The sequence below is a fragment of the Mobula birostris genome, chromosome 31, assembly GCF_030028105.1.
Source record: "Mobula birostris isolate sMobBir1 chromosome 31, sMobBir1.hap1, whole genome shotgun sequence".
NCBI classification, from domain to species: Eukaryota; Metazoa; Chordata; class Chondrichthyes; order Myliobatiformes; family Myliobatidae; genus Mobula; species Mobula birostris.
In genome coordinates this window covers 28,996,946-29,017,377 of record NC_092400.1, presented here as the reverse complement: position 1 = coordinate 29,017,377, position 20,432 = coordinate 28,996,946, and the positions used below count along the sequence as shown (strand labels likewise).

Genomic DNA, 20,432 nt, shown 5'->3' with positions numbered 1-20,432 from the left:
AAAGTTGTGGCTTACAGGTGCCAAGAATAAGAGATTCAAAACTCAGTGCAAGATCAAACAAGACACCAGTGCTTGCAGTCTGGTTCAATTTTGGGTAGTTGCCAAAAAGAGAAAATAAGCCACAGGCTAGATTATAGGACATAATGGGCACTGAAGGGAATGGCTTTAGTCTTTTCAGTATTTAGTAGGAGAAGGTACCTTTCTTATTTCTGTCCTGTGCACAATCTCATCAAGTAATCCAACACATCTAGACACAGCTGAAGGGAATTACAGTGAAATAAAGCTGTCGTGCTTTCAAGATACATGCGGATAATCAGGTATTTACAAATGGGCTTTGGGGTTCTAGTGTTTTTCTTTCATTCATTCTTTGGGCTTCTTCTGTTTCATGGATGTCTGTGAAGAGTAAGAATTTCAGGTTGTGTATTGTATACATTTTCTGATATTAAATGGAACCATTGATGGGATTATTAAAGTGCAGCGGGTGGATGATTAGTGGAGAGCTGGAGCGTAATCATTGGGGAGAACCAGATATATTGAAGCAGATGCAGGAAGATGGGCTATTACTGCAGTCTGTCCTGTTGAATGATGGTAGAGAGATTTTGGGAATGCCAGCTTTGTCAAAGACTGCAGACAAGTTGAGAAGTACGAGTGATGGTTACCTGTGTCACATTTGTGGTGTGAGGACTATTCACAGGCTGAAGTGATTTTTCTCAAATGCCATTACATCTGTCTTTCCTTATTATCACTAATGTACTTCCTCTTTCATACAGTCTATAAAGAACCAGCAAGAAGCTGTAATAATCAGCGAGCGGATCCTCGGCTTTGATCATCCCAACACAATTCGTGAATATGTGAGTTATCATTTTATTCCTCATTCACTCTTCTAGTTCATTTTCTACGACCAACACATTGGAATGTGTTTGCACATATAGATCCCATTCAATTGTAATTGACACGTAATTTCAGCACAACACTTTCGCAGTGAAAACTAAACCTAGCAAGTGTGTACTGTATATACATATATGCATTTCACTTGATACTGAAGAGAAACAATGAGTGCTTTTTCCCCTTTAAACTAGGGAAGCAGAGCCAATTAGAATGCCTTGCACACACTGCTGAAATTGGTTAACTCAGTGGAGAACAGGAATGGAACCTGAGGGCTTTATTGTGGAATGTGATTAGGTTCATTATTATCCAGGTTTCTTGTTTCTTGTGAAATTAATAGAAATGGAGGCATGTTGATGGTGTTTCTATTATCTTAAATAATGAAATAATAATAGTATTGTTATTAAAATGGCCAAAGATTGACGCATTTAACATTTGCCAGTAAGCTCCCTTAGGAATGCACAGAAAAGAGCCAATTAAGATTGTAGTGGCTACTAAACAGCAAATCAAAACCTCTGAGTGACTGAGTATGGGAATCGACACTGTATGACGTGCTTCCAAATAACTAAGTTCTGAGTTGAAAAAGTACATTCAACCCTTTATTACGAAACCAACAAAGACAAACCATCTTACAGCAGTTTTAAAACAAAAACTAACGAAACTAAAATTAGTGAAATAAGAGTAACTAGTGTTCAAGTTAGCATTGTTATTATTCCTCTCCATGCCTTGTGGCACATCAGGTGGCAACCTTGCCATTTCTTTGGATTATGATTATGAGGACACGCAGTCCCCTTGTCATTTAGTAATGCATGCATTAAGAAATGATAAAAATGTTTTTTCCAGAATGATATCATGAAAACACATGACAAACTGACTTAAAAACTAACCAAAACCACATAATTATAACATATAGTTACAACAGTGCAAAGCAATACTGTAATTTGATAAGAACAGACCATTGCTCAGTAAAAGTCTCAGAGTCACTTGAAAGTCCCATCATCTCACGCAGACGGTAAACCTCCAGCGCTGCCAACTTGCCGTTGCAGCATCCCGGAAGCATCCGACCACAGTCCGACTCCGAGTCCGTCCGAAAGACTCCGAGCCTCCGACCACCTATTCAGCACCGAGCACCATCTCTGCCGAGCGCTTCGACCCCGGCAATAGGCGATATGCAAAGCCGAGGATTTGTGGCCTTCATCTCCGGAGATTCTTGATCGCACAGTAGCAGCAGTGGCGAATCAGGCATTTCAGAAGTTTCACCAGATGTTCCTCTGCGCTTTCTCACGGCTGTCCCCATCAAATCTGGATTGTGCACGGCACCCCTAGTTACACATATCGATATTCATTTGGAACGGCCAAGCGCTTTTGAACGATTTTGTCTGTTTTATGAGGCCAAGTTGCTAGATGGAAGCTCTACCCAGCATGGATAGAAAGCGTGCAAGGAGCCAGCCGGGTTTGAACCCAGGACCACTTGCCTCGAAGTCTGGTGCTGATGCCACTACACCATCAGTCAGCTTAAAATTACTTTGTATTAGCATTACAGTATAGCTGGTTGCTTACAATTTGAAACGGGGAGCTGACTCTCTCCTTAAGGGAATGATATGCTTTCACTCAAGACAAAAATACACTAGTCAGCCCATTGAGCCTATATTGATCAATATCTGATCAATTTCATTTCCCCAGTGAGTAATATTGTAAATATATTGTTTGGTTAAGTATTCTTTGTTGTTTACATAGTTCATTATGGGTTAGGTAAAGAGTACGTAAACGGCAAACATCATTACGCCATTACGTCATATGTATGCACCTCACTAAACTAGAAATAAAATGAAACTAAGGACATTCATGTCCTGGCTCCATGTTTTTCTTTCAATTAGTTCCAATGTTTTGGATTTGCAAAACGTAACAGTGGCGACAAGGAAGTTTCAAATGAAACCGAAATGACTACCTACCTGTAGAAGTGCAGTGAGATGCTGGAGTTTTTTTTTTAAAAAGAGCAGCGTATGCTTCTTTGGGAGGAGACAGATGGTTGAGTTTAAAATAAAAAGGCAGAGGATGGATGAAATTTATGGGTTCATGAACAGTGAGTACTGGGTGATGATAAAAATAAATAATTAAAAAGCAGAAATTGCTGGCTACATCAGAAAGATCGGAGGGTTTGATTGCACTGCCATATACAGAACAAATTGAGCAGTAATTTGAAGCAAATGAAATAGCCAATGAGAAGTGAGTACCAATTTTGCTGAGTGCATTCGGTGGAAGAGCATACAGTTTGCTTAAAAGTTTAACTGCTCCAACCAAACCAGCCAAAATGAGCTTTGCTGATATCATGAAAATAATGCACGAACATTTAGAAACAAAACCATTGTTGATTGCAGAACACTTTAGGTTTCATAAGCAGAATCGAAAGAAAGGGGAATGCATTTCAGCCTATGTGGCTGAGCTGAAGAAATTGTCTGAGCATGGCCAGTTCAGTGATGGGCTTAATGGTGCCCTTGAGATATCTTTTAGTTTGTGGAATCTTACAAGAAAGCATTCAAAAATGGCTCCTTACTGCCACACAACTTGCATTTAAGAGACCAGTTGAAATCACTATCAGTGGGCATAACAGCCAGGGACACAATTGCGCTGCATTCAGAAATGAAAGTGAGCATGAACAAAATTGGAGCATCTAAACAGTAACCTGCCTGGCCAAACAAATTTGTGTTACTGTGGTGGCAGGGGTTCACATACACCAGACCAATACAGATTTAAAGGAGAAACTTGCAGAAAATGCAACAAAATAGGACACATACAAAGGAGTATGTCGGGCGGACAGAAATAAATGGACTGCACAGGAAAGAGAAAAAGATAAAAGCCAAGTTGCAGTTACAAAAAGAACGCTAATGTGCCTGCTGTTGGTTTAGTGAAAAATCTGATAACGATGAGCGTGACATATGACTGGATAGCTTTGAGATTTACAATGTGAAAACTAACAGGAGACACGCGGAAGTGAAAGGCAAATTAATTAAAACAGAATTGGACATTGGTGCAGCTGTTTCAGTCATTCCACAAAATGAGTTTGAATGGCCTGCAGATATTCAACTAAAAACTTACAGTGGGGGAAAAAAAATTACATCTGTGGGAATGATATTCGTAACAGTGGAAAAACAACAACGAAGAAGCCACATGAGCTTGTAGGTGGTGAAAACAGGAGGGCCAGCATTGTGATGTCATGATTGGCTGAGACAACTACAAGTTGATTGGAGATCCATCCACCAGTTGCATGGCCACATTCCCTGCAATGGAGTCAACTGAAAGCAAATTAAGAAAGTTACTGCATGATGCCACAGTAGTGTGCAAGGACGGCATTGGAACATTCAAACATATCAAGGGTAAAATAGTATTAAATGAAAATGCCACACCCAAGTTTTACAAAGCCCATTGGGTTTCTTATACCATCTGTGATAAAGTAATCAGTGAGTTAGATCGCATGGAGGCTGAATTCTTTCCAAGTTTGTGTGAAGGTCATGGGCAACACCAGTGGTCTCATTTGCAAAGAAGAATGGGTCTGCCAGAATGTGTGGTGATTTTAAGGTCACTATCAACCCAGTACTGAAAGTAAATCAGTACCCTCTGCCCAGGATGTAAGATACATTTGTAAACCTTTCTGGAGGTGGCAAGGTGCAAGCCACAGAGCATATTGAGGTGACTGAATCCGGTGTTTGGACAATGATTTGGGCACCAGACCAGATTGAAGAGATCAGGGTATCATAGCCCAAGGCAAGGGCCAGGCCAATTCAGCTCACTGCTCTGCGCTGAATTAAACATCTCGCTTTGGACAGACAGCCTCTCTTTGTGGACTTCAGTTCAGAACATTACTTGCTTGCGGTTATTGTTTGCATGATTTGTATTTTTTTCCCTCTGCACACTGGGCATTTGACAGTCTTTTCAATGGTTCTTTTTGATTTCTTTGATAGATACCTGGTAGGAGTTGAATCTTAAGGTTGTATAATGTATACATACTTTAATAATAAATGTACTTCGAACTTTGGAGGAAAACACTTCTGCAAAGTGGACTTAGCGGAGGCCTACCTACAGATAGAGATAGAAGAAGTGTCCAAAGTATTCCTCACTATAAACACTGACAAAGGGCTTTATTGCTATAATAGGCTTATTTTTGGAGTAGCATCTGCATCTGCATCCTGGCAGAAAGCTATGGACCACATGCCCAGGCACTCAGTATTTCCTGATTGACATCATTGTTAGCAGTAAGAATGACAAAGAACATCTCCTAAATCTCAAGACAGTGTTAAAAAGATTAGATGATTATGGGCTCAGTGTATGATACTACAAGAGTGAATTATTTAAACCAAGAATCATTTACTGTGGTCACACCATTGACGCACAATATTTACACAAGTGTGGTGAGAAGATTCAAGTAGTGTTAGATGCCCCAAGGCTAAAGGGCATGTCACTGTTCTGGTTGTTCTTAGGATTTGTCCATTACTATAATAAGTTCCTGCCAAGCCTGGCCACTGTGCGCCATCCCTTGAACTCATTGCTACAGATCTGGAAGAAATGGTAATGGATAAAGCAGCATGAGGTGGTTTTCCAAAAGGCAAAGGAAATGGTGAAGTCAAACACTGTACTCACAGATTATGATCCACATCATCCAGTGAAAGTTGCCTGTGATGCCTCATCGTATGGTATAGATGCAGTCATGTCACATGTTATGAGTGATGGAAGTGAACGCCCCCATTAGCCTTTGCATTAGGTTCCCTTACCACTGCAGAGAAAAATTACGCATGGATTGACAGAGAGGCCTTGAGTCTGGCTTGAGTCAACCAGTACTTGTATAGGAGAGAGCTTACCTTCATTACTAATCATTAACCACTAGTGCCCATTTTCAATCCACAGAAGGGTGTTCCACTAACAGCAGCAGCATGACTATAGAGATTGGGTCTGTTTCTTGGAGGACACCATTACACAATCAAATTCAAGAGGATGACTAACTGTGCAAATACTGATGGATTGTCCTGTTTACCCTTAAAAAAAGGAAATAACTGAAAAACTGACAATCGAGGACACCTCTCTTTGACGTTTTCTCCCTAATATAAATTTAAAAGTCTTTTCTTTTATGGCAGATATGATCCAAAGGGAAACCAGAAAAGGCCCCACATTGTCTCAGATCTGCATGGCCACCCAAATTAGCTGTAGTGTGCAGCAGAAACTCCAGTTCCTTAATTTTTACCAGTGTCAGGATGAGCTTGCTCTCAATGGTGGTTACCTTGTGCGGGGATTGGGAATTGTTGCACCATCCAAGCTGAGAGCTAAAGTGTTGGTGGAGTTGTATGCCGGTTTTCTAGGGGTGGTCAAAATGAAAGCTTTGGCTCAAAGCTTTGTCTGGTGGCCCGGGACAGATCAGCAGATCGAGCAGCTTGCCATGCACTGTTCAGGATGCCAACACGTCCAGAGGATGCCAAGAGCAGTGCCTCTTGATCTTTGGGAATGTGCTGCGTTGCTGGTAGAGGATTCGTGTGGATTTTGACAGGCCATTCATGGGCACACATTTGGTAGTAGTGGATGCAGCTACAAAGTGGCTGAAGTGCTCCCACGACAAGCTCACACACTGTGTTGAAGCCCCTTCTTAAGGCCTGGTGTTCCAGAACACCTGCTCAGTGACCATGGACCACAGTTTGTTGTGGAATTGTTTCAGTCATTCCTGAAAATGAACAGAATAAGACATATTACATCTGTACTGTATCACCCAGCTGCAAAGGGCCTGGTGGAAAGGTTTGTCCAGAGTCTAACGGACGCACTTCAAACAACGTCAGCAGAGCACACTACATTGAATTAGAATCTTGCCAATTTTCTCTTGCATATCGCAATGCTACCACTCCACAACCATCAACTCACCAGCTATGTTGTTCCTGGGTTGCCCCTCGCACTCAACGCTTGGATCTCAGACCCAATTTTGGAAAGAGTTCACAGGACAAACAGCTGAGACAAATTGAGGGCTCCTCAAGCAAGGAGGTTCAGTGTTTCACTCTTGGACAAACAGTCCTGGCAGCGAACTACAGAGGTGATCAAATGTGGGTACTTGGAAAGATTAAGGACCGAACAGGGCCGCTCGCTTACACAGTGGAAATTGTGTCAGATATCATCTGGAGATGACACATCAATCAGTTGAGGAGAGAGGAGTCAGTTGTTAGAGAAGGTGTCCTGAGCTGTCGCAGCCATTTCCTGCAATGCTGGAGTCAACTCTTACATCCACTATGGAGGAAGCCCCAGAACATGAGATTGTTTCACGGCCACAAGCAGAGTGACCCCCCTGGTCAGGGAAGACATTATTCCATAAGGGAAAAAATCCACCACAGTGATGAAATTTTTAGGCCTGAATGGGACAATTTATAATTTACTAAGCTGAGGATGTCTGTATAGTATACTGTGCATATATGACTAGAGAGCAATATGTTACATATTTAAGTTGAGATGCATTCTATATTGAGTTTGAAGTTCAAAGCTAGGCAGGGAGGAGTGTTTATTTAATATTTCAGTAATATTGTAAATATATTTGATTTAAGCATTGTTTACATAATTTATTATGGGTTATATATAAGGAGTATGTGAATGGCATATGTCATTATGCCTCTGTCATAAGTGTGCACCTCACTAAAAGTAAAACGAAGCTCAGCACTTGCATCTCCAGGCTCTCTGTTTTTCTTTCCATTAGTTGTATATTTTTGAAATTAGAAAACATAATACCCAGTCATTTCGTTGCTCTCTATTCTCCCTTGCATGTCTATCAGCTTCTTACTGACTCTCTAGTCACCCATCTGGAGAATAGGAGTAATTCACAATACTAAATTATTCTATGAACCAACATGTAATTTGTTACATTGTGCTCAACACTATTGTTTTTATGTTCACAGACCAGACTGGGCCTTTACTGCTTTGCTAACAATCAGAATTCAACAGCACTGAGGCTGTTGTACCGCGCTCGCTACCTGATGCTCACTGTCTTTGGAGAAGACCACCCGGAAATGGCTATACTTGATGTAAGTGTTTTCATAAGTTTTTGTTTTGCTTTTGGGTGGAATGGTTTTAATGTAAGCATTTCTGGAATATACTCTTGTGGACAGGAAGGAGGTTGAACTGTGCAGCACAGGAACAGCCCACATTGTTTTTGGCAAACTATTTAAATTGGTAATCAAAATGCCCACAGTGCAACACTTCACATTTGGTTGACTTAAGCTCCACCTAACATTTCGCTGCCTATATCTGCAACTGATCTATATCCCACTGTACCCTTTGCCAGCTTTCTACATTATCCACAGCACCCCCAATTTTTGTATTGTCTAACAAACTTACTAACTCACCTATCTGCATATTCATCTAGGAATTTATATACTGTACCATTGGATGAGGGTACAGAGGTATGAAAAAGCATGGTTATTAAATGAATTTCCTAAATTTCTAAACTGAGTTTCTCAATGGTAGCAGATGGAATGTCAGCTGGAAGACTTAGTCATGAATGAGGCTATTGGCATAAAGCATGCTGGACCAAAACACCGGAAGCATGCTGGACTGCAAGTAAGATGGAAACAGAGTCCTTAGACCCCCATTCCTTACTATCCTGCTGGCGACACAGTCTTTAGACTCCTACTCCCTATTATCCTACTGTAGAATGTACAGTCTCTGGAAAATAGAGATCTCAGAGCAAGATTGCAGTACCGGAGGGACATCAGAGACTGCTGTGTACATTGCTTCACGGAAACATGGCTCAACCCTACCATTTCGGATGCAGCACTGCAGTCTGTGGGATTCTTTGTCCACTACGTCGTCAGAACATCTGAGTTTCTTAAAGGGAGAGGAGGCAGAATATGCTTCATTATTACCTAATTGTGGTGTACAGATGTGGCAGCATTGTCTCAGTCCTGCTCACCTGACCTGGAACATCCAGCAGTTAAGTGTTGTTCATTTTATCTGCTGAAGGAGTCTTCCACCATCATCCTGATGGCAGTGTACATTCCACACCAGTAGTGTCAAGCAGGCACTGGAGAATCTGAGCATCATGATCAGCAGTCAGGAAACGGAGCATGCTGATGCTTTCCCTATCATTGCAGGGGATTTCAACCAGACCAGCTTAAGGAAGTTGCCAAGCAACTATAGCCAACAAATCGCCTGTGGAACCAGAAGAGCCAACACACTTGCCTGCTGTTACACCACCATCAAGAATGCCTACCGGGCCATCCTACGCCCGCACTATGGAAAGTCCAATTACCTGGCTGTACTTAGACTTCCAGTGTACAGGCAGAGAGAGCACCAGTGGTGAGGTTAAGGGTAGTGGAGAAGTGTTGACTGGGCAATATTCAGGGATTTGTCTTCGAATCTGAATGAATTCGTCAAGATCTGCAAGGATCAGTATGGTGCCTTTGAAAACATATTGAACATGCCCAAACCAAAAGCCATGGATGAACCAGGAGATTTGCAGTCTGCTGAGGGCTAGATCTGTAGCATTCAAGACCAGTGATTCAGAACGATGCAAGAACTACAGGTACAACCTATGGAAGTCTTTTTTAAGAGCAAGTAAACAAGTCCAGTTGAAGTTAATTATGCACTGAATGCATGCCATACAAATAAAACCCTGATGACATTCCTTACGATGTTGCTAAGGGCCACATGCAGCAGATGTGTATGTTTGTGATCACACTAGAAGTTTTTTGTTCATCAATTTAGAAATTTTCAGAACAAAGTACATAGAAGTTATTACATTTATTTTCACTAACTACCAATGTACATAATCTTTTGAACAATATTTGCAATGCTCCCTTCCCTTTCTAGGGTAGAATGCTGAGCTTGGTCCTGCTCTTCATTCATCATTTTGGAAATGGGAATTGAAAGTGGAATAAGTCCACATTATACTGCTTCTACCTTGCATTCACCCATCTGCCTAACCTGTCCAATGCACAGTCAAGCTTCCCTGCATCTTCCTCACAATCTGCACTCCAACCAATCATTTTATTGTCCTCAAATGTAGAGGTGTTGCTGCAGTGTATTTAAAATTTCAGTAATATTTGAGTAATACTATAAATATGTTTGAGCGTAATTCATCATGGGTTATAAGCAAAAGTATGTGAATGGCATATGTCATTGTGCCACTTTGCTTAAGCAAGATTATGTACACAGAATGTATCCTGGTTCCCATGCATTCCTTTTGATTAGTTTCTGCAGTTACAAAATATAATAACATTTAATGGTTTTAAAGAAGAATCTGGTAATACAGAAGCCTCAAGACCATACGATGCAGTGTCCAGTGAAATGGACTCTGAGCTGATCAGTATAAAAATTCACTTTGTTTCTTTTCCTGTGTGTGTCTACAGAGTAACATCAGCCTAATGCTCCAAGCTGCACTGGATCATGACCTTGCAATTCGATTTTTGCAGAAAAGTCTAGAATTAAACCTTAAATATTATGGGGCCCAGGCTCTACAGACCGCACTTAGGTAATGGTTTTAAAATATTGTTAGAATGCTGATAATTTTAAAACAGTAATGTAATGGAATTAATGGGGTTCAAGTTTACCCCAATCTATATTTCCTTGTCAGCTGTGCAAAGATTTCTGTTTTGTGAAATGTTTTGTAAGTGGTCCTATTTGAAAAGAATTACAAGTTTTGGTTAAGTATTTAATAATTTACGTGTAGACTTTTCACCTTGGGTATCATGTTCAAACTAGATTCAGAATGAGATCAAACTTCCTTGTTTGCAAAGATCCTTCAGAAAATTAGTTAAAGGTCATAATCTAGTTCCTGGTGATATGAAACACAGACATAGTTTCCCATAGATTTTAATTGTAGGCCAGGACTTGATTGATTAGCTTTTTCTACTGACATTAGAAGGTTGCCAGTCAGAGGCTTCAGCATAGAAACCTAGATGAAACCTTTCATCCAGTCCTGAGGGAGAATGGTGCTGTCTGTAAAGATTGCTTAGTTCTCTTTCGAAGAACTACAGATAAGTTGTCTGAAGTGTTGTGGCTAATGTTTAGCTCTTAGTCAAAGCTTCCCAAAACAAATTGGTTATTAGAGCAGTATTGAGGAACTGATTGTCTTGTTTTCCTGTATTACCTTAATGACTGAAGCCAACTTGAAACTTGAAATTGGGGTAAGTCATTAGTCCTTTGAGCTCACAACACCATTCAATGTAATCCTGACTAATGATCCAAATTTATAGTCTGTTTTTGCTTTTTCCCCTTATCCCTTGATCTCTTTTGCTACTAGATCTTATTTAACGTTTGGTCTCAACTACCTGCTGTGGAAGAGAAGTCCACAGATTAATCACTCTTTGGGTGCAGTCTTGCCTCCATAGCCTTGGTGATTCAAATGTTTGTCTGGTTGCTTCTTAAATGATTAGGGTACTTGCCCACTCCCCCATCTGAGACAATATTTTCAATTTTATCTATTTCCCCAACGCAGTTTTATTTACAGATACTAATGGCCATTAGTTTCTTTCTCCTTCACTCTGCCCTAAAGTTTCCAGCAGCTTTTTGTGTCCTCCTTAATGAAGGCATTAAAATATTTGTTCAATTAGACCATCATTTCATTGTTCCTTGTTATAAATTCTGATTGTAAAAGATCTACTCCTGTCTTCACTAATTGTTCGTTCTTCACTGTATCGCTTCTTCCAGTTTTCAGCTTGCTTTTACACTGATATCTTATAATTAATTATTTAGTCATTCTTCGAGTTCTAAACTGTTGTCAGTCCTCGGGTATGCTTCTTTTTCAGGCCAATTTATACCTCCTCCTTGGATCTAATATTATCCGTGATTTCCCATTATCCACAGTTGAGTGACCTTTTCTGTTTTATTTGTGTTCCCAGTAAAAATGACCATTTGTTGTCAGTCATTGGTTTCTCCTTGTGTTTGTCATTGCCGATTCATGGTCAGTCACGTAAGTAATGTTCTCCAATCTGTCTTGACCAGTTCAATCCTCATTACCTCTCGTAGCTATCAGGTGTGCATTGATGAAGGTTCTTTGGGAAATTATCTCAAAGGTTTCAAAGGTACATTTAATGTCAGAGAAGTGTATACAATATACATCCTGAAATGCTTTTTCTTCACAACCATCCACAAAAAACAGGAGTGCCCCCAAAGAATGAATGACCGTTAAACACTAGAACCCCAAAGTCCCCCCCCACCCCCGGATCCCCTCCATCCTGCATGTAAGCAGCAGCAAGCAATGATCCCCCCCTCCCCCCACCGGCAAAAAAAAAGCATTGGCACCCACCACCGAGCAGTCAAGCAAGAGCAAAGCAACAGCAAAGACACAGACTTGCAGTACTCTAAAGACTACATTGTTCACCTGGTATTCAACATACCACAGTGTCCCCCTCTCTCCCCCTCCCCCTCTCTCCCCCTCTCTCCCCCTCTCTCCCCCTCTCTCCCCCTCTCTCCCCCTCTCTCCCCCTCTCTCCCCCTCTCTCCCCCTCTCTCCCCCTCTCTCCCCCTCTCTCCCCCTCTCTCCCCCTCTCTCCCCCTCTCTCCCCCTCTCTCCCCCTCCCCCCCCAATAAGGCAGAAAGAGGTGTCTCCATTTCACAGCAAGAGGGGAGACATAACAAACAACTTGCTGGTTTACGATGTTAAAAGTCCATTGGGTCTCTTTTTTGGAGCTCTGTGCCCAAAGATCTTGGGTCTCTGGGCACACAACTTTAGATCTTCCATCTCTCACAACACACCAATCTCCTGTCCAGAGACCGCCCTTTGATCCGCCTGTCTCTAGAGCCACAAGATCTCGGCCCTCTGAAGCCGAGCTAAGCTCTTAGGTTGTGTTCTTGGCGTGCTGAATAACGGCCAGTCGTGAAACCCCGAGAGCGGGTCCCACTGCAGCAAAGAACCGTAGTCAGCATGTAACTCCAGGTCAGGGTCTTCAAAAGAACCCTGAGAGGGAAAGATAGAGATATTAAAGATGGAAATAAGAGCTGTTTCCAAAGATGCAAGCAAAGAAGTTTGTAAATCTGGTGGGAGCAAAGGATGTTGGGAATGGCGAGGGAGGAGCACCGTGGGAGGGTGTGGGACAGATGGCAGAGAAGGAGTGCCAGGGGCGGGGTATGATGCAGCTGCAGACGCATCCAGCCCTGAGACACCAGACAAGGTCATTTGATTCCAAACAATTGGTTTATTGATCATTACAGAATCTCTCTGGTGCTTCCTGTTTCTTCCTCCTCTCCCTTCCCCTTTCCCCAACCATAATTTCCCTCTCCCTGTCCCCTTCCCACTCTCAGTCCACAACAGAGACCCATATCAGAATCAGGTTTATCATCCCTCACTTATGATTTTTTTTGTGGCAGCAGTATAGTGCAATACAGGTAAAATATAGTAAAATACAATATAGTAAAAGCAGGAATGATATGATAAATACACAGCCTATATAAAGTAGAAATACTTTTCTGCAATCATTAAAGCGCTGTCTAGCACAGCGAAAATCTCACACAAGTGCTCTTGGCAGAAACAGTTGGCACAAGTGCTCTCAGCAGAAAAAATCTCTCCAGTAACCTTTAGGCTATGAAGCTACCAAATCATACCAAATAACACAAAAATACACAGCCTATATAAAGTAGAAATAATGTAAGTATAGTGTAGTATCACTTACCGGAATTGGGAAGACAGTGAGCACACTGATGATGGTGTGTTAGGCTGAGTCGTCGGACACTGGGGTGTCATCTCATCGTCATCTGTTTCCATCAGGGTAGGAAGGTCATCTTCTTCTATGTCTGCCTGCCTCGATGTCGAAGGTCGAGGTTCATCGTCTGCTGTGGCTGATGTGGAAGGCTTGAAAAACGACAGTATGCTTGACTGCTTAGCCTCACGCTTTTTTCTATCATACAGTTCTTTGTAAGCACTCAAACCATCCTGCAAATATGCCCTAAACCTACTTACCCTTTCAAAATTAAAGTGGTACTTTTCTGCAATCATTACAGCGTTGTCAATTGCAATGAAAATCTCATGCAGTTGCTTTACGTTCAGTTCCTGGATGACTTCACTTTCGATCCATTCACTACTGCATTCGGTTTCGATTGTTATCCTTCCCTCTTCCAATTGCATCAGCTCTTCATCTGTCAGTTCTTGGTCATGGGATGCCAAAACCTCTTCAACATCATCTTCGTCAACTTCCACAAGCCAAACTCACTTTGTCCTTACTTCGTTCACCACGATCGAATCGCTTAGTTATGTCTAGTTTTACACTAAGTTTAACACCCTTACGAGCTCTTTTAGGCTTTTCAATACCTTAGAACTCATCTTGCTAACGGATGCGCAGAATAAATCGAGATAAAGTACAGATGCTCACAGGCATGTGTTTAAGCAATGCCGGATAAAGTACAGATGCTCACAGGCATGTGTTTAAGCAACGCCAGATAAAGTACGGATGGTCACAGGCATGTGTTTAAGCAATGCCAGCTAGAATGCAGTTCTGGGGGAGGAGCTTGGCTGCTCAGGGTGTGCTGCCTTTTTTCATAACAGTGAAAACACCTTCTGTTAGCGATAACAGTTACATTCTACAGAGGCGTGGTTGAGAGTGTGCTGACCTTTTGCATCACAACCTGGTACTCCAGCTGCAGTGCTGTCGACAAAAAAAGCCTTGCAGAGGGTGGTTAGGGGAGCAGAGGAGGTTATTGGGGTCTCCCTACCTTCTGTCCAAGACCTCTTTCAGAGTTGACGCCTCCAGAAGACACGGTACATCATTAAAGACCCCTCATACCCTCTCCATGAACTGGTTGTTCCTCTGCCATCAGGCAAACATTACAGGACCATCAAAACTACTAAACAGCTTCCTCCCACAGGCAGTCAGACTGCTAAATAGCTGCTCCACCTGACTCTGCTTTGGACACTTTTAACTTGCACTGGACACTTATAACTGATTTAACTGACATGTGGCTGTTGTGTTTTACTATTTATTGTTACGTTTATTATTTAGTGTTGCGTTTGTTATGTTACGATTGCACTGCCTCTGAGGAACGCTGTCTCATTCTGCCCTGCAGAGCTGATGTATGGTTACATAGAACATAGAGTAGTACAACACAGTACAAGCCCTTTGGCCCACAATGTTGTGCTGATCCTCAAACCCTGCCTCCCATATAAGACCCCACCTTAAATTTCTCCATATACCTGTCTAGTAGTCTCTTAAACTTCACTAGTGTATCTGCCTCCACCACTGACTCAGGCAGTGCATTCCATGCACCAACCACTCTCTGAGTAAAAAACCTTCTTCTAATATCCACCTTGAACTTCCCACCCCTTACCTTAAAGCCATGTCCTTTTGTATTGAGCAGTAGTGCCCTGGGGAAGAGGCGCTGGCTATCTACTCTATCTGTTCCTCTTATTATCTTGTACACTTCTATCATGTCTCCTCTCATCCTCCTTCTCTCCAAAGAGTAAAGCCCTAGCTCCCTTAATCTCTGATCATAATGCATACTCTCTAAACCAGGCAGCATCCTGGTAAATCTCCTCTGTATCCTTTCCAATGCTTCCACATCCTTCCTATAGTGAGGTGACCGGAACTGGACACATTACTCCAAGTGTGGCCTAACCAGAGTTTTATAGAGCTGCATCATTACATCACGATTCTTAAACTCTATCCCTCGACTTATGAAAGCTAACACCCCATAAGCTTTCTTAACTACCCTATCCACCTGTGAGGCAACTTTCAGGGATCTGTGGACATGTACCCTGAGATCCCTCTGCTCCTCCACACTACCAAGAATGTTTGAATGACAATGAAGTTTTTTGAATCTAATGTAGGTCTTTTGTAACAGCGAGGTGTCATACAGCAAACGTTCAAAAAGCAGGGGACACCTGTACATGAAATTACAACAGTACTGTGCAAAAGTCTTAGACACCCTTGCTATATGTATCTGCCTAAGACTTCTGCACAGTACTACATTTCCTTATGACACAAGTGGAGACTGTTTTACCCAGTAAACAAGTGCCAGCTACCAGAGTATATCCATCAATCCCAATTTCACCCCTCACATCAACTCCCCCTAATTCATCTGCGATCCCAGTTTAAGGATCCATCTTTGAGAAATGGGACCAAAGGCAGTATTTTATCTATTGTCAGTCCACAGAATTCGTAGAAATTTCTTGCCTAGCGTGGACTAGATGGACCAAAGGGCCTGCTTCCATGCTGTATGACTCTGCCTCTAAACTGGAACCTAAAGTAGGAGTTTTATTAACAAGACTTGTTAACTCTACTCCATTAACATCCTTGTGTTTGAAAACCTCAAAATACAAACCAGGTTTAAAGCTATAATTAATTGCCCTGCTGGCATGGGCAGGTCTTGGAATGCGATTTCACTCAGATTTGCTCTGGCTGTTATTGCAAACAATGCTCAGACTTTTAAGGTTCACAGTGAGGAATTTGCTTGTTTCCTTCCAATCTGAACTTTGTTCATTTGGTTGAAATTTAATTTTAAGCACCTTTTTTAATGTAAAACAGAATCTAGCTTCTTAGCACTACACACAAAATGCTGGAGGAACTCGGCAGGTCAGGCAGCATTTTTGAAAAAGAACAGTCAACATTTTGGACTGAGACCCTTCATCAGGACTGAGAGGGAAAGGGGAAGATGCCTAAATCAAATGGTGGGGGTGGGGAAGGGGCTGGCCAGGAGGTGATGGGTGAAGCCAGGTGGGCAGGAAAGATCAAGGGCTGGAGAAGAAAGAATCTGATAGGAGAGGAGAGAGGATAAGGGGACCCAGGGGAAGTAATAGGCAGGTAAGAAGAAATAAAAGGTTAGAGTGGGGAATAGAGGGTGGGGAGGCTGAATTTTATTCACCAGAAGGAGAAATTGATATTTATACTATCAGGTTGGAGGGTAACTTCTTAACTAACTTTGAAAATGTAGCCATATGTTTTAAAACAACTGTATTTTCTATTTTAGAATTTAAGATGATGTTTCAGTATGCCCTGGTTATTAAATGGCCACAATAATTCATTCTTTTGACTAGAATAAGTTCTGAAAGTATAAGGGGTGATTCAGATTGCAGATCTATTGATTTTTGCGGAAATTGGAAACTGAGGCCATGAGGTAAGACTGATTTGAATTGTACTTTTCTTTTAATTACTTTTTCTTTGAAAACCATATAGTTATCATCTCATGGCCCAAATCTATGCAAGCAAGGCAGAATTTCGAACAGCTATGCAGCACGAGAAGCAAGCCTGCATCATCTACAGTGATCAGGTTAGTTGTTCCAAGCACGTTTTCTCAATATTGTAGTCTGGCACCTCACAAGTAAGCATTTGAATCTTCTGAAATTTACCCTGGCATATTACACTCAGTTGAATATAAGGTATCACTACATGTTGTTGAATGATCTTCGATTTTCTGTAATAAAAAGTAATGCATTCTGCAATAAACAAAGATGTATCTACAGCCATTACATAAGCAACTAAGTTCTTAAGTAAAATGTTAAATTGGTCCCATCCATCTACTTTTGTGACTTGGGATTGCGAACGTGATCTTAATCAGTAGGAATGGTTTGAAACATATTTTGGCACACACTAGAACACACAGCATCTAATGGAAAAGGCCAATTGGTCCAAAAAGCTATCTCCTTTGACAGACCACACGCATTCTGCACCACCCTTTGACTCGCATGGAAAAATTGCAGAATACTCTTTAAAAATATGACAGGACTAATTCAAAATAGTTCATTTATACTTTTATTTTCAAAAATAGCTTGGGGAGACTCACCCAAAGACAAAAGGAAGCTCTGAGTATCTTAAGCATTTTACTCAACAAGCAGTGAACCTACAGAGAACTATGAATGAAATTTACAAGAATGGATCAAATGCTTATCTTCCTCCAGTACAGGTGAGTATCTCTCATCAACAAAAACTTGCCTTTTATTTCAGTACAAATCTTTTTGGTAGGAGAAGGATCTGACTACATAATACTTGATGCTCCATTTTTTTTTAAAGACAACACCACCAAGTAAAAAGACGATACTGGAACAACTAAATATAATCAATGGGATTGTTTTCCTGGAAAGCAGGTAAGCCTGTTCTTTGCGATTTCATATTTTCCTTTAGGGAATTGGTGTAACTTAAATTACTATCATTATGGAGTCTGGGAACTAATAATCAGTACCAAGAGCATTCAAACATTATTAATCAACAGCACTGGCAAACAAGCAAATAATACATTAAGAAATGCAAATTTTTCCCTTCCTCTGAAATTTGAACTGTGTGTCTAAGTTGAGACAGGTGTGAAATCACTTTCCTCCCTGATAATATTTGCTGTTAAGAATGCTGCTAAACTGGATGCTTAGCAACACCCTCAAGATGCCAGAGGACCTCTGCAGGCCCAGTGACATCTATGCAGAAGAGTAAACAGTTGATGTTTTGGGCCAAGACTCCTCTTCAAGGCTTATTCTAAACAAGTTGGAATCCTTAGCAAGTTGATCAAAGTAGGGACAAGGTACAGTGCTCCATTTGATCTCTGAAGGATCAACTTAATCTGCCATATGCATTTACATGAATTAGGAATTTGCTACCAAGACCAATATAAATTCTCATTTTAGCATCTTTGCCATGGCCTTTGCCTTGAGTAAATTTCTTTGTAGTGTCAAAAAAAAAACACCATTCAACAATCATAAGATTTATAGGAGCAGAATTTGGCCCATTGAGTCTGCTCTGCCATTTCATCGTGGCTGATCCAACTTTCTTCTCAGCCTCCATCTCCTGCCTTCTCCCAGTATCTCTTTATGCCCTGACCAATCAAGAATCTATCAATCTCTGCCTTAAATAAAGACTTGGCCTCCACAACTGCTTGTGGCAAGAATTCCACAGGTTCACACCTCTCTGACTAAAGAAATTCCTCCTCTGTATCATATGCACACCATCTGAAAAGTTTTAACATGTTATTGACTCCACATGAATTAGAAATTCCTCCTCATCTCTGTTCTAAGAGGACACCCCTCTATTCAGAGACTGTGTCCTCTGGTCTTAGTCTCTCCCACCATAGGAAACATCCTCTCCACATCCGCTTTTATCAACACCTTTCACCATTCAATAAGTTTCAATGAGATCATCCCTCATTCTTCTAAATTCTAGTGAATGCAGGTCCACAGCCATCAGATGCTCTTCATATGACAAACCATTCAATCCTGGAATCATTTTTATGAATCTCCCTTGAACCCTCTCCAATTTCAGCACATGCTGAAAGGGGACCAAAACTGCTCACAATACTCCAAGTGGGGCCTCACCGGTGCTTTATAAAGTCTAAAATTCTCAATAAAGAATTAAATAAAAATGAAGTTAGAGGTTAAAGAATGGATATAGATTAAAATGTGCATTAAATACATCTACATCAATGCTGTGCATTGATGAAGATGCAAGTGATTGGTCTAGTATTTCTAAGCAAAGGGGGGGAACATCATGTCTTGCTTTTGCCTACAGTTACATTCCTGTAACTATTTTGGATGCCTCTAAGTGTAAAGTTGAGTGTGACACACCAGTCCTCATTGAGGGATCAGAAGTGGAAAGGGTGAGCAATTTCAAATTCCTGGGTGTCAACATCTCTGAGGACCCAATGTACAAAGAAGGAACAGCGGTGGCTAGATTTCATTAGGAGTTTGAGGAGACACATGCAAATTTCAATGGATGTACCATGGAGAACATTCTAACTGGCTACACCAACGTAAGTATGAGTAGGGGTGCTGCACAGGATCGAAATAAGCTACAGAAAGTTGTAAACTCAACTCCACTATGGGCACTAGCCTCCCTAGCATCCAGAACGTCTTTTTTTCTTCAGCGGTTTGATCTGGACACGACTGCGCAAGCGTGTGGAAGTCAGCCAGTGAGAACAGCGAGAAGAGCTTAAAAGGAGACAACTTATAGAGTGGGCGATGGAGTAGAGGGAGACAGAGTAGAAAGGCTTTGGCTCAACAGGGCTTCGGCGATAATGGGTCGAGGCCAGGTAGGTTGCCTGTGTAGAATACAGACAGGAAGAATGTGTGTGAGGCCAGTGTTCTGTACTGGGTGTCAGATGTGGGAAGTCCTGAAGTCTCCCAGCCTCCCAGATGGCTGCATCTGCAGCAAGTGCGTCGAGCTGCAGCTCCTTAGGGACCGTGTTACGGAACTGGAGATACAGCTCGATGACCTTCGTCTGGTCAGGGAGAGTGAGGAAGTGATAAGAGAGGAGCTATAGGCAGGTAGTCACACTGGGGCCTGGGGAGACATAAGTGGGTAAGTCAGGAGAGGGAAGGGCAGGAGTCAGAGGCTAGAGAGCACCCCAGTGGCTGTACCTCTAAACAATAAGTACTCCTGCTTGAGTACAGTTGCGGGGGGGGGGGGGGAATGGCCTACCTGGGGGAAGCAACAGTGGCCGTGCCTCTGGCACAGAGTCTGGCCCTGTGGCTCAGAAGGGTAGGGAAAGGAAGAGAATGGCAGTAGTGATAGGGGACTCTATAATTAGGGGGTTAGACAGGTGATTCTGTGGACGCAGGAAAAAAGCACAGATGATAGTCGGCCTCCCAGGTGCCAGGGTCTGGGATGTTTCTGATCGTGTCCACG

General features: G+C 41.8%; 1 protein-coding gene across 3 annotated transcripts in view; it reads left to right on the top strand.

Annotated features, from left to right (window-relative positions):
* LOC140190901 (clustered mitochondria protein homolog) overlaps positions 1–20,432 on the top strand; it is a 97,365-nt gene that overhangs the window by 65,864 nt on the left and 11,069 nt on the right. For all 3 annotated transcript variants that reach the window (XM_072247844.1, XM_072247842.1, XM_072247843.1), the window contains exons 20-25: positions 771–851; positions 7,800–7,925; positions 10,251–10,372; positions 17,004–17,097; positions 17,596–17,730; positions 17,838–17,911. In XM_072247844.1, the coding sequence (XP_072103945.1) occupies positions 771–851; positions 7,800–7,925; positions 10,251–10,372; positions 17,004–17,097; positions 17,596–17,730; positions 17,838–17,911 (632 nt within the window). The remainder of the gene's footprint in view (positions 1–770; positions 852–7,799; positions 7,926–10,250; positions 10,373–17,003; positions 17,098–17,595; positions 17,731–17,837; positions 17,912–20,432) is intronic.